At 42.2% G+C, this 14,819-nt stretch overlaps 1 protein-coding gene across 3 annotated transcripts in view; it reads right to left on the bottom strand.

Moving 5' to 3' along the window:
• Window positions 1-14,819, bottom strand: part of SUSD6 (sushi domain containing 6) — a 442,437-nt gene that overhangs the window by 29,671 nt on the left and 397,947 nt on the right. For all 3 annotated transcript variants that reach the window (XM_044073997.1, XM_044073995.1, XM_044073996.1), the window contains one exon: window positions 14,116-14,528. In XM_044073997.1, the coding sequence (XP_043929932.1) occupies window positions 14,116-14,528 (413 nt within the window). The remainder of the gene's footprint in view (window positions 1-14,115; window positions 14,529-14,819) is intronic.

Here is a 14,819-nt window from a genome sequence, read left to right on the forward strand (position 1 = left end):
CAATCATACTTAAAGGTTGTGCGTTAGGCCTGGCAAGCCAGCACGTAAAACTCTACTGCCAATCATTAGCGGACCGGAGTTCCACTGTGGCGACCCTTAACAGGGAAAAGTCGAAAGACACAAACAAACAAACTTAAATATGCTACCTATGCATGTAAACCTGTATGAACTGCAGGAGATGAGAATTCTAGGTACATTGCAGGTACTGAGAAGAGTGCTCTTGGCAAACATCAAATATTGAAGCATACAAATCTCATGAACTTTAATTGTATTCTGACTTTGGAATGGGGTCCATTGCTGTCACAGCTTTAGAAATCCAAAACATTAGGAAAAAATCAGAAGTTATGTACTTAGCATAACTTGGTATCTGTGTTGTCCATTTTCATTCTTCCTCACTGATGGCTTACGGATCCAATCCTTAGATCAGACTCGGCTGCATTTTCCAGATTTTAGATCCAAGTCTTGAGCTCCTCCCTCTTCCCATAACACACTGCACTACCTCTAATTCCACAGATCAAGTTTGCTGCCTACATCTATAGGATTATAGAGACAGGACAGATAAGATAAACATTATCACTCAAATGTGGAATTCATGTAACACGCAATATCTTTCTAGAAAATAAGGCTGGGGGATGGCTGGGAGGGAAGGTACGGAAGAATGAAAATGGACAACACAGATACCAAGTTATGGTAAGTGCATAACTACTAAATCTGATGTTGTCCTTTTCATTCTTACTCACTGACTGATTAGAGTCCCCAGCTATGTAATTCTTGGGAGGCCCTCAAAGAAGGATACACCAGAGCACTGTTGAACCAAAGGAAGGTCTACTTCTGCAGACAATGTCCAGAATGCAATGCGTCACAAGGTTATGATTGCAAATGACTGTATTAGAGATATCATTAAGAGAAACTATGGAACAGAGGTTGATGAAGTAGTTATACATTTGTTAGAAAGGTTCTAGGATAACGAGGGAACTCTAAACCACTGGACAATAATTCAGCCAAAAATATGGTCAGTAATCTATTTGGCCAGGATGATATATGTTGCTGCTTAACCCAAGCGGTTAGAAGGAAAGGGAAATAAACTGCTGGACGGACTTTTTACTATTTGGTCCTATGAAAAAATAAACATAAACTGACAGTTTGAAGGGATGAGCAACATTGGCTAGTCAACCAAATCAATTTCTATTTTTTTAGTAGAGTGGGCGGGGCAATTGTAAACCTTTTACTGTATAAATAAGAGAAATACAATCAGTAATCCATTTAGCTAGTGTGACTTTTGGACACTGCTTGACCTTATTACTATTATTTATTTATTTCACAGTCTTTTATCGGAACAGTCTGATTGAGTCAATGGACCCATCTTCAGTGGAGACCTGGAGAGAAAAACTCCAAATGTGTACAAATATAGAAAAATCATGGCAGCCAAGATTTTACAATCAACTTCTCATAAGACCAGGAAGGAGGGAGAGTGAGAGATTTACTATTATTTATGTCAGGATAAATAATGCTATAGTACAGGTCCTGAACCTGCTGGCTAATGTCATGGACAAGGGAAGCAAGCCTGCACCATCTTACAATCACCAGACATAAGAAAACCATACAGTCAGTTTAAGGGTATGAAGACTGGGTGCTGGATCTCCTAAGGGTGAAATATCAGATCTGGACTGAGCTCCAGAATCCATGAAGGATATTTCAGATGTGATCCCATGAGAGGGAAACCACAACAGATGAGGCCAAAAGAAGAAAAGGGGAGGGAGAATGAGTATGACAGGGCTCTGCAACTCTCTGCCCTTTTTAGACATTGAGACCAATGGACGAGGGGGAGAAGTATAAGGGAACTCAGGAGGCCAGTCGTGAAAACCAAGCATCCTTCGGCAAGCAGAGCAAAGTATCTATTGTATTTGTTGTTTAGGGGGAAAAAAACAAGAAGACTGTAACAAGATTGGCTGCAACGGCTAAAAATCAGGTTTGCAATGGATTGTCTAAGGGACCACTCATGAGGAGTCAGACTAGACCTACAGAGTCTGTCTGCCAGAGCGTTGGACATCCCCATTATGTGTGTTGCAATCCGAGAGCGTTTTGAAGAAATCACCCATTCCCAAAACCCTCATGACATCTCTGCACAAGGGGTAAGAATGGGTCCCTCCTTGTTACAGATATACTAACTTACTGACATGTTATTGGTTTGCACTGAAAGTCTCCAGAGGGAGAACATCCTGAGAGGCTTGCAACGTGATTAGGGCAGCTCTCATCTCTACGATGTTGATATACAACCTGGTCTTCAGGGAAGACCACGTGCTTTGGACCATTTTTCACTTGAAAAGCCCCCTCAACTCCAGATGGGAAGTGTCCGTGGCCTCCATGATTGTGGAGGATGGGAGTAGAAGAAAAACAGCCTGTCCAGGAACAGGTGGTCCAACTGGATCCCCAGCGAAGATGACATTCGTACATTGGTTTGTGGTATTCAAGTGAGAGCTTATGAATTCCAAATTATGTGCAGGGGACAGATTCAATTTGTCAAATTCATACTAATGCCCAGGGATCTGGAGAGTTTAAACAGGTAATCTCCAGCTTGTAACAACTGATACCTGGTTGGAGCAGTTAAGAGAAATGTTTAGATGTGGAAACACCTGATATCCTTTGAGCCCCAGGTGAGCAGTCACTACCGTCATGCACATGGAAAAACATCCTAGGGGCTGTGGCGAGTCTGAAGGGCAGCTCTGAATTGGCAGGGAGTGGCTCCCAGCCGGTAATGCAGATGTTTTCTGGAGCACCTGTTTAATTTGATGTAATAGCATGTGTCCCAAAAAAAGGTATAGAGTACCTATAATCATTCTTGTGCAGAGGTGGTAGGATGGGTAGAACCTTGACCATCTGGAACTTTGACTTCTTTACACACAGAATATTTAAATCCAAAAAGGAAAACAAGGAAAATCAGTAGCAATAACCTCTGTGTATTACGCTTAGCACCAAGCATTGTTGTTAAGCTAGTCCAAGCATCCAGGTGCCGCAAAAAAAAAAAAAAAATTGCCTCCATAGATGGGCAGTCGGACAGCACCTCAAGAGCACTGAAAAAGTCTGTCAGTAAAGTTCTCCGAAGCCCTGGTTTTGCAGAGAAACTCTGTCTCCAGGGTCCAGGCTCCAACACCTAGCCTTCTTGGAAGGCCCACATCCTCAGGTAGACAAGCAAATTCATTGGGCGCATCCACGGAGTCACCAGAGTGCGGAATAGGTGAGAAATCCAAGTGGGTCTGACTGAAAAAACAACACACCGTCTCACTTCCCGAGAAACCCTGTTGGTCAAGTAGGAAAGTGAGTAGAGATAAAACCCAAGGGGTATAATGTAGCCAGTAATGTATTCATTTATTTTCAGGGACAGAGCACTGGTCTGTAATGATCTTAGATTTATCCTGTAGCCATGGAGGAGTATTGGCTAGGAAGACAGGATTTGTGCCAAAATTCACCTCCAAGGGTAGACTGACATCAACAAAATAGTGACAAAGTCTGATCCCAGTGGGGCCTCGGATCAGAAGAAACACACAACTGCTCTACAGCTCTGAATATAAGGACAGCCCGGCTCTCTCAGGGCGACCGACCATGGTTACAGGATCCAACTGAGGGAATACCTGAGCAGATTTGATCTGAAGGTGAAGAGGCAGTAAACAGAAATACCCCCCTCTCCTTTTTTATTAGATTTACGTGTTAACTTCAAACTTAGATACACAAATAACTGAAACAGGACAGATCTGGGCACCCTGGATCCGATAAAGGGTGAATTAAGCTGAAAGGCCGTCAGCTTAAAATTCAGTCTGGAAAGCCTCACACTTGTTAGATTCAGATTTAGCCTGGTCAGCTCCACACCAGACAATAAGTTACGGATCTGCAAGAGCTGGATCCGAGAACTGTCCAGCTCTCCTTAGGCACCTGCCATACCTCAGATTCAAGTATTAGGATCCGAAAGACATGAAGAGAATGGTCGGAATGATCAGATCTGATGTTAGGAGGAAGTGAATCCGAAGGAGTTGTACAAATGTCACAAGTCAGATCCAAGGAGGTTGTCCTGTAAGAGCAGAAGCAAACAGTCGGATCCGAAGACCTTGGATCCATGAAGAGTGGTAGGGTAGCAAAAAAGTCTCCAAAAACCTACCCATTCAGATCCGAGGAGAACTGGGGATCTGAATGTAACTCTAGCAACGTCAGATCCAAGGGACTGGATCCAAGATACTCTGCATTACTGAATGTTTCTTTCCTTACATGGGGGGGGGGGGGGTTGAGCCCCGAAACAACAGAAAGGAGCCTAAAAATGCATTTTTAGGATTTGAACTCTGCTCCTTAGTCCACTGCTTTAACTGAGGACATTGCAAATCTGAGAAAAACAAATTCCAGGCCATCCTCAATTAAATCTTCCAACGTCATTGCTCTTACAAAACTAGAGGTCGACAGCTAGAAGAAAAGAATAAGAGGCTTTACAACAGTTCAATTTTATTTTTAAATATGAAAACTGAGCCCAAAAAAAGACGGTTGTTATGCTCCGACTTCAGTACTACATGGATGCCAAAAAAAGCAAAGCAAAACATGGACATCAACACACCCACGAAGGCAGCCAGAGTCGTAGGAATCTCTAAAAGAGAATGACGACAAGATTCAGTAGGATTGCAAGACTTAAAACTCTGTACATTGTGTTCATGCGGTAAACACGAACTCCTACAGTCTTCAATGATTGGCAGCTGCTCTCATACCTCTCAACCTCATACAGCAAGAAATCTGCACAAAGCCAAAAATAATGGGGGACAAGGGCCCAAGTATAGGGACACTTTTTAAATATATCTCTTACAAACTTAGAAAGTTGACAGAATAACACATTTGCATTAACATAAATTTTCTAAAGGATATAAAGTGTAAAACTCAAATGTCTGTCATTTTCTGATTTTAACCTTCACTGATTTGCCAAAATTTGCCAAAAAAACACACTTTTATGAGAACAGACCACAATATGAAGCAAAAGGCTGTGGACATTCTGCGAAAATATGTACAGTGAGAGGTATAACTGCTTTTAATGGCATGGTGCACACATTACAATGACACAGAAGACCTGGTGGGAGGCATTCCTATCAGCTAAAACCAAAAAGAAAATCCTTAATGGGAAACAGGCAAACAGTACAGTTGTGTACACTTACCATAAATGTAGATGTTCGAGTGTATTCACTGTTGCAGTCGTTACATTAGGGTAATCTGCTGGCAGGTTGCCCTCAGTCGGCCTGAATAACAAAGTCTTGGGCCATGTATCAGTTGCTGTCTCCTCTTCCATGATGTCAGGTCGTCAGTGGAATAAAACATGCAGCCCATGCCATTTTATTCAGTTTTTCTTGCCCCAGATGTCAGGTGCCCCCCAAATGGGGAGCAAAATATATATATAAATAAACTGTAAATATATAAATACACTTTTAGCAACATAAACTTTTACCTTCAACTAAAAAGCAAATGCACCACAAAGGCTTTTGAGTATAGTGAAGGAAAGAAAAGATATAGAATGGGGGATGGCGGGTGGGTAACCCGGACTGCAACATTGAATACACTCGAACATCTACATTTATAGTAAGTGTACACAACTGTACTATGTTTTTCGTGTTTCACTGTTGCAGTCATTACATTTGGGTAGAATCCCAAAGCTATGGATGGGAAGATGGAACTAAATAGCATTAGGAGCGGCCATAAGGCCCTGCAGAACTGCAGTGGCAAAGCCTGCCCCGGATTTGGAAAAGAGAGGCAAATGATAATGCTTTGTGAAGGTATGAACAGAGCTCCAAGTAGCAGCTTCGATAATGTCTTTGGTAGGAACCCCTCTGAGAAAAGCTGTTGAGGTAGAGGCAGCCCTGGTGGAATGTGACCTGATCCCCTTGAGCACAGGTTTACCATGGTGCAAGTAGCAGAAATGAATGCAGTGGTTTAGCCACTCAGAAATAGTCTGCCTTGATATAGCTTTCCCTTCTGACCCTGCAGCAAATGCTACCAGTAGTTGCTCAGACTTTCTTAGAGACTTGGTCCTGTTTAAGTAGAATCTTAGTTGTCTGTTACATCCAATGAATGCAGAATCCGCATCCGCTTGTTCTGCAGTTTTGCGTACAATGTTGGCAGGTGAATTGTCTGGTTAAGAGCCACACTGGATACCACCTTAGGCATAAAAGAAGGATTGGTCCCAAGGGACACCTTGTCCGGGTAAAATGTAATAAAAGGCTCCACAGCCATGAGAGCCTGTAGTTCTGAAACCCTTCTTGCTGAAGTGACAGCCAAGAGGAAAGCCGTTTTCCAAGATAGAAATTTTATATCCGCAGTAGTTGCTGGTTCAAAAGGAGGCAGGGTGAGTTTTTCCAGCACAAAGTTGAGGTCCCATGCAGGAGTCGGTGATCTTCTGGGAGGCCTTAAATTTTTGGCCCCTCTAAGATACTGTTTAAGCAGAGGATGAGAAAAGAGGGGAGGCTCTGTGTTGTAATGAGGCGATATGGCAGTGGCATGGATTTTTATTGAAGAAAAAGATAGGCCCTTGTCAAGCATCTCAGTCAAATATTGTAAAATCTGAGGAATATTGGGCTTTGCTGTGTCCGTTCCTTGTGCTTGGTTCCAAGCACAGATTCTCTTCCATTTATCAGCATAAGATTTTCTAGTACTAGGCCTTCTGGCTTCCAAAATGACATCCATAACAGATTTACTGAGAGGTGTTGTTTGAATAATTAAATGATCAGCCATGCTGCAAGGTTCAGAGTTTGGAGCTGAGTGTGCATGAATTTGACTGTTCTGCTGAGACAGTAGATGAGGTATTTAAGGCAAGTACCAAGGAGGAATTTGAGACATATTCCTTAGAAGTGGGTACCAGTGCTGGCGAGGCCAGTCCGGAGCAACTAGGTTCATCTTTGGTTTTTCCTGTCTGACTTTTAGTAAGACCTTGGAGAGAAGAGGCAGAGGGGGAAAGGCATAGACTGACTGAAGGACAGGGCATCCACTTTCCATGCTTTCTTCTGACAAGTTCTTGTGCAGAATTTGTCCAGTTAATAATTTTGGGGAGAGGCAAATAGATCTATGTCTGGGCTCCCCCATTTCTCTGTTAACATGCTGAAGATTTGTGGATCCAGTTTCCATTCGTGCGGGTCCTTAAGATTTCTGCTTAGGTCGTCTGCCAGAGTATTTTGTTTTCCTGGCAGAAATTGAGCTTGAAGATGTATTCTGTAAGTCAAAGCTGTGTTCCACAATGCCATGGCTAGTTTGCAAAGGGGGGTAGGAATGTGTACCCCCCTGCTTATTTATGTACCACAAAACTGTGGTGGTGTCCGTCTTTATCAGTAGTTGTCCTGGATGAAGGAAGTCCTTGAATGCTGTCACAGCATTCTGAACAGCTAGCATTTCTTTCTGGTTGATATGCAGATTCATTTGTTTTGGGTTCCATTTGCCCTGAATGCATCTCCCCGCCAGGTGGGCCCCCCAAGCATAGTCTGATGCGTCTGTAGTTAGGGTTTGGGTGGCAGGGGGTAGAGTGAATGACAGTCCCTTGTTTTGGTGACGTGCTTCTGCCCACCAAGGAAACTCCTGTTGTAGGCAGTGAATGAGAGGAATCATTGTTTCCAGACTGTGACAATGTTGACTCCATAAACTTTTTAGGCACCACTGTAGTTTCCTCATATGCAGTCTCGCATATGGAATTAGTAGAATGAATGATGCCACGAATCCCAAAGCTTGCAGAATTTGTCTGGCAGATAACTGGGTTTTTGTTGCTATTTGTTTGAAGTATGTTGTCAGTTGCCTTTGTTTGTCTGGCGTAAGGTAAGCCATCGGGGCAGTTGTATTCAAGCTTGCACCCAGGAATGTAATTATTTGAGAGGGTACCAGTTGGGATTTCTTTTCATTTATTGTGTACCCTAGGCATGTAAGAAGACTTTTTACAAACGCCAGATATTGATGAAGAGTGTCCTTGTCCTCTGCTTGAATGAGACAGTCGTCCAGATAAGGATAAATTTGTATGCTTCTTTGTCTGCAGAATGCAATTACTGGTGCCAGGCACTTTGTAAAGAACCTGGGCACAGTAGATAAGCCAAAGGGAAGTGCAGAGAATTGGTAATGCAAAAAAACTACCTTGAAGTGGAGGTATCTTCTGCATGATTCCCTTATTGGGCTATGCAGGTATGCCTCTTTTAAGTCTAGAGTCACTAACCAAGTGTTCCTGCCCAGCATAGGCAGTAGCTGTTGTAAAGTCAGCATTTTGAATTCTGGAATGTCCAGGAATGTGTTAAAAATCGATAGGTCCAGCATTGGACACCAGGGCTAGTCTTTTCTGGGTACCAGGAAAAGTCTTGAATAAAAACCTTGTCCTTTTTCCTTTTCTGGTACTGGTTGAATAGCCCCCATAACCATGAGGGACATAACTTGTTTCTGAGCCTCTACCCACTGATTTTGTGGCAGACCTGGCCAACCGTTTGGAATTGGCAAAGTATGGAAATGAAATCTGTACCCTTGGGATACTATGTTTAATACCCACTTGTACTGGGTTATTAACTGCCAATTTTGAGCATGAAGTGCTAGTTTCCCCCCAAGGGGGCTGCCAAAAGATAAGTGCTTGGTGAAGGTAGAGGGAAGTCAATGAGACTGCTTACTGTAGGGTTGTGCTTTGTTCCCTCCAGATTTGGAGGTGGAGAGGCACCCCATTGCTTTGACCTGTAAGAACCCTGTGATTGGTATCTGGAGCCTTTTGAGTGCCTGGATTTGCCTTGAGTGGCTCTGTTGGCACAGGAAAGGACCAATTTTTGTAGGCCAGTGCCTGCTGAACCTGGGTGGCTGCACTTGCAAGAAATCCTTTACATTTTGCATAGATTTAGCTTTGTCTTCCATTTTCTTTAAAATCTCTTCTGCCTTATTAGGAAACAGAGTATCATGCTGCAAGGGGGGCAACCAACAGTTTAGCTTTAACATGATCAGGCAGATTTTGCTCCTTGAGCCAGACATGCCTTCTAATCACAGATCCAGTAACTGTGGCCCTGCAAGGGGCCTCCAAGGAATCAAAATCACATTGCAAAGTATGCTTTCCAACCTGTTCTGCTGAATGCAATAATTCCTGTAATTCTTTGTTTTCCACACAATGAGAAATCAACATAATTTTCTGTTTCAGTAAGCCTATAACATGCTGTTGATATTTAAGCATATGAAACTGGCAGTTTAAGGCCCTAATTGTCAAGGTTGCAGACGTATAAACCTTCTTTCCCCATCTATCCAGCTCCCTGGAATCTCTATCAGAGGGGGTAGGATTTTTGGCTGTAGAGGCCTTTACACCCTTGGGACCCTGTGAAATAGTCTCAGGATCAGCAGCAGGATTTTTGAATAGAAATTTGTGGGAGTCAGGAACCCTGTAATATCTGTCTGGCTTACTAGGAGCCGGAGGTAGGGAATCAGGAGCCATGCTTGATTCCGAAAACACATCATCAACAATGTCAAAGGCCTATCCCTGAGAAGGAAGAAGGAAATCCCTAAGCCTCTTTTTTGATTCAGAGAAGTCCTGACTCTCCCAGTGAAAATGTTCCCTTAAAGTATGCAAAGTTTCTCCAAAAGAGTAATCCTCAGGGGGAGATGCAGATGGGATTGATTCTTCTGCATCAGAATCCTCATAGGATGGAATAGAAAATTCCTGATCAGAAGAAATGGAAACCTGATTCATAATCAGTGCCTTACCTAGGCATCTTAGCGGGGGGGGGGGGGGTATTGGGTTGGGAACCCCTGATCAAGGTAATTAAGTCCTCAGCCATTTTGATCATCTGTTTTTTAGGCATAGGGGCCTGAGCACGTGGCTCATGCGTCAGTTTTTTTAGACATAGAGGATGTTTTTGATCTTGTTTTTGAAGCTGGCATTGGTTTAATATAAAAATACTGAGACCGGAAAACACCCTCAGAAGCTGGTGCCTTCTCAGCGGCTCTGGACCCATCCAAGAGAGAACATCCATGGGTTCAATACTCTTGAGAATCTTGCGGCATACTAGACTCCGAATGGGTCTTGGTAGAGGCCTGCGACTCAACAGTAGCGGGTATCAGGGGCTGCGTAAGCGCCTGAGTACCAGCGAACCAGCGACTGGCTTAGGAGAAGCTTCATCGTCGGTTTTGGACCGCGACGGTCTGTCTCCGTCTTTTTCTTTGCACTTTTTGTGAACTTGTTAGTACTTTTTGTGAACTTGTTAGTCGGATTGCTAACAGACGACATTTCAGGATAATTAAGTCTTGATCCAAAATATTTAGAAGCAAAAATATACAGACGCTTAATAGTGCACTGGTGAAATCTAGCACAAAACCGACAGCAAGGCACGTTATGATCTGGGCCTAGGCAAGGAATACAGTACAAATGAAAATCCTTATGAGGTATTTGCTTCCCACAAGTAATGCAATTATTAACTTTTACTGACATCAGTAAGGAACAAGAAAAAGTTTCCCCAACTGGGTACTTAGCTTTAGTTTGAAGACTTCGATTCTGAAACTCGAATGCGACAATTTCAGGAGTCGGCAGAATGGCACTTGCGAACTGCATCTGCTTAGGGCACCGCGCGGCAAGAAAGACTGAATAAAGTGGCGTCAGCTGCATGTTTTATACCCCTGACGACCTGACGTCATGGAAGAGGAGACAGCAACCGACACAGGACACAAGACTTTGTTATTCAGGCCAACTGAGGGCAACCTGCCAGCAGATTACCCTAATGTAATGACTGCAACAGTGAAACACGAAGAACATCTGCTACACCACTTCATCAGAGCCTGAGACAAAAGGGGGAGAGGGAAGAAAGCCTGAAGACGGCATCAGCCAAACTTTGCATGACCATTAGCTGCCAGCGGCATAAAAGGGAGACACTCTGTCCAACTGAACATACATTCAACACCCGAATTCTGCACGTCACCACAATTTAGTTGCGAGAAATCAGACTCTAAAACAATGGCTCTTATAATGTAGAAGTTGCTAGCATAACAGGATTTGAGTTAGAACGCATTTTCTAAGGAAACAAAGTCCAAAACTCAAACATAGATGAGCATTCCATGAAAAAAGACAGCTGAGAGGTACGGCTAGATCGAGATGGGGGAAACAATGTGAAAGGCAAGAAAACCTAAAGGCAACTCAGCAGCAAGAGAACAAGTAAGCTGGCAAAACAGAGCAAACAGAGAGAGGAAAGAATAATATGTACACAAGCAACCTGTAACCAAAGGAAAACATTTTACCAGCACTAATATGATAAGAACCAAAAGGGAGGAAGGGACTATTTGCCAAAAAAACTACTTATATGAAAAAGAAAAGACATAAGAAAACTAAAGTCTTTACACTTCGAGACTACAGAATCTTGCGTCTTGTTAGTCTGGTGGCAAATGAGATCTGGGAAGTTAAAGTTAGTGGGATTATGGGAAGAGGGAGGAGAGCGAGACTTGGATTATGGGAAGAGGGAGGAGAGTGAGACATGGATCTAAGGTCTGGAAAATGCGGCCAAGTTGGATCTGAGGATTGGATCTGTAACCCATCAGTGAGGAAGAATGAAAAGGAAAACATTAGATTAAAAAAGTGAAACCTCAATCAGTAGTGTGATTACTGAATGCATTAAGACTTGCATGTGGTCCCTGGGAATCTGGATATGTCCAGTGGAATTTGTACTTTTGTCTTAAAAGTTTAAACAATGGCTTTTTTTTTACTGATAATTTCATTTGGTTCACAGGTTCATAGCTTAGTGTTAAGGCTAGTTGACCTTGTGGGTCCTTTAGGCCTAGCCAATTACCCCATGTAACGATCAAATCCTGTACCTTGTGTCTGTAAGATAAACACATCAACCAACATACCAACCTTCCACCTTCATAAGTGAATACTAGGCTAACTGCCCTGCAGGGCCATTTTAAGCCTAACCAATAACCCAGAATCAAACCCTGTACCTTGTGTCTGAAAGGTTATTGATTATGCTGGTCATCCAATTACTAGAATTCTGCTCTACACATGTGAAATGGAGGGAGGACATCTAGCTGATTGGTATCCTGGATGGGCTATGACTCAGAATCCTTAATACTTTTTGTCTGCAATCAACTCAGCCAACTACTGTACTAATAATCACGTTAAGTGGCAAACTGTATTTTCTGCGAGATACACAACTCTTAGAGATTATCATTTACTGTGGCATGGATCTAAGAACCCAACCCAAAAATGGGGTGCACTTAGTGGAGTTAAAGCTCCTCATAAACCACACGTATACATGCACTTGGAAAGCAGTGCTTTCAAGAAACAGTATTCATCACTCAAACTGCTCCATATATCAGTAACACTTTGGATTTCAAACTATCATTCTTCCTTGTTCAAGAAACTACAACGGACAACTAATCACATATACTCTACAAGTTTTAATATTGCTTAATGGCAATTTCCAACAGGAAGGCTGACAAACACTTTCTTTTATGAGACTCTCAATGATATTCTACTTCCTAGTGATACCCTTAAACCACTTCAAACTCTGCCTTACAAAACAGCACAACTGCCTACAAATCACTTCATAAAACTTTCTTGGGCAGCTAGTTTATTTTATTTTTACTTATCCTTTGTTGCCAGGTTAGCCCCACTAGGCCAATAGCCTCTTTTTCAGGGGAGATCCGAGGTAGTATTTACATTAGTAATGGGAATTTGGCAAGGGTTTCAGGAAACTTCCCCCTTCTCTTTTCGATAAATGGGACCACAGTTTATCATTTCATTCAAAGGACAAAATACTCAGCATCCTCCCTTATACTGCACTGCAGGTTAAGCAATCTATCTGTCTGGTGTGGGAACAGAACTCACAACCTTCTGCACTTAAGGTGTGAACGCTACCTGTTACACCACTGGCAATGCTCAACATTACTATTATCTAGGTTTTGCTTTCCCTCTGTTTTCATTTCTAAGATTCCCATTGCCAGCATACCCTTTGGGATATGCCCCCTTCCTTTTTTTTTTTCAAACCTATTTTTATTGAATTTTTCAAACATACAAAGGGAAAACTGTAAGTCATTGCGGGAAACATTAAAGTATAGGTATATATGTAACAGTTAGTGCAAAAACTATGCATTTAGAACACAGCAGTTATCTTACAGGGAAGCTTACATCTTGGAGACCAATATAGGCAGTAAAGACCCCCAAATAACCTATTACAGTCAAAGTCTAGGGATACAAATGGAAAGTGGCTTGGAAGGAAGAATATATGACTGTCTTAAGAAGAAAGAAAAGTGGTAAGGAGGGTATAACCATAAAAAACAACTATTTACACCATGTACTTCTATTTATACCATATTTACAACATATTTACACCATGGATGCCAGAGGATAACAAAATGATACAACAAAATATTTTGTAAAATCAAAAGTTACCGTGTGGTGGTAACAATGTCCAATGGTTATAGGGCCAGAAATGATACTGATGGAGGTTTTCCTGGAATGTAGTGTTAGAGACCCACATTTTGGAAGATTATTTAGTTTGGATGGATAAGCCCCCTTCCTGTTCTCTCAGTTATTCCAGCTAGCACATGCTCAAGCTAACTTCCACCATTCAAGATGTGAAATGCCATTTCCCTCTCTTCAGAAGTTCAAATTCCAACTCAAAAATCATCTCGACTTCTTGGTCCAAGTAATTAATCACATCAAACAAGACTTTCTCTCACATCCTTTTTCACCATATTGTGATTCCTGACGCAGTAACTTCAAACAATACAGTCTTAATAGTTTACTTACCCTATTTATAATCTGCATTTGTTGTGACTCCACTTTGTGAAACCTATCTACATTAGATTTGGCCTGCTGGGTCTTACAATGACCAGCTCTTTCTTGGACTGCCCCATCCCTCAACACAAGGCTAGGTTGCTACAGACCAGCTACAGTTAAAAAATAGTGAAGCTAATCAAACATACCGCATTTCATTATACTAGCAGTACATGCACTATTCAAGATGCTCAGTCTCACAATCTTATAACCATGTACTCAGGTCCTACTGATGCAGCATACCCACCAGAGTATTCTTTATTTGATTCTAATCCTAAAATTAAAAAGGCTGATAATTACATGGTAGCATTTTTTTAACTGAACACATGATCTGTACATCTTACCATCTGAAAATTCTTCTGAAGGAGTCAAAGACAAAACGCTCTGTATTTCACTGCTGTCAGAATCTTGACTGTCTTTATGTCCCAGCCTCCTAGGTGAGGCAGATGCCCAAGATGAAGAGGCTGCTTGATGAACCAGAACAGTTTCTGATCGCTGAGAGCCACTACCTTGGCAATGCTCTGCATGTCCTGGACTTGCATCCTCTCTCCTAGAGATCTGCATTAGTGGTTCATGCTGCTGTAGTTCTGTTCCACTTGTAGATGGTCCCTCTGAAAGGACAATCTGTACTCTGGAGTCTGAAGTCTGGATGCAGTTCCCAGCGCTACCATAGACAGCTTCTTCATATGAAGGTAGTGATACTTGTACACCATCCACTACTATTGACACTGGTTCCCCTGACACACCCTGTTCACGTCTAAAGAAAAAAAAAGAAAAGGAAAATGTTAGATTATTTGTTTTTGGAAGAGGCAATATTTTTCTTCATGGAAAAGACAACCATACTATTTGTAGTTCAAGTTTATGAAAGTACAGTTGTGTACACTTACCATAAATGTAGACATTTAAGTGTATTCACTGTTGCAGTCATTACATTTGGGTAATCTGCTGGCAGGTTGCCCTCAGTCGGCCTGAATAACAAAGTCTTGGGTTCTGTATCGGTTGCTGTCTCCTCTTGCATGGCGTCAGGTCGTCAGGGGTATAAAACATG

The sequence above is a fragment of the Protopterus annectens genome, chromosome 6.part0, assembly GCF_019279795.1.
Source record: "Protopterus annectens isolate FY-2018-M chromosome 6.part0, PAN1.0, whole genome shotgun sequence".
Taxonomy (NCBI): Eukaryota; Metazoa; Chordata; order Ceratodontiformes; family Protopteridae; genus Protopterus; species Protopterus annectens.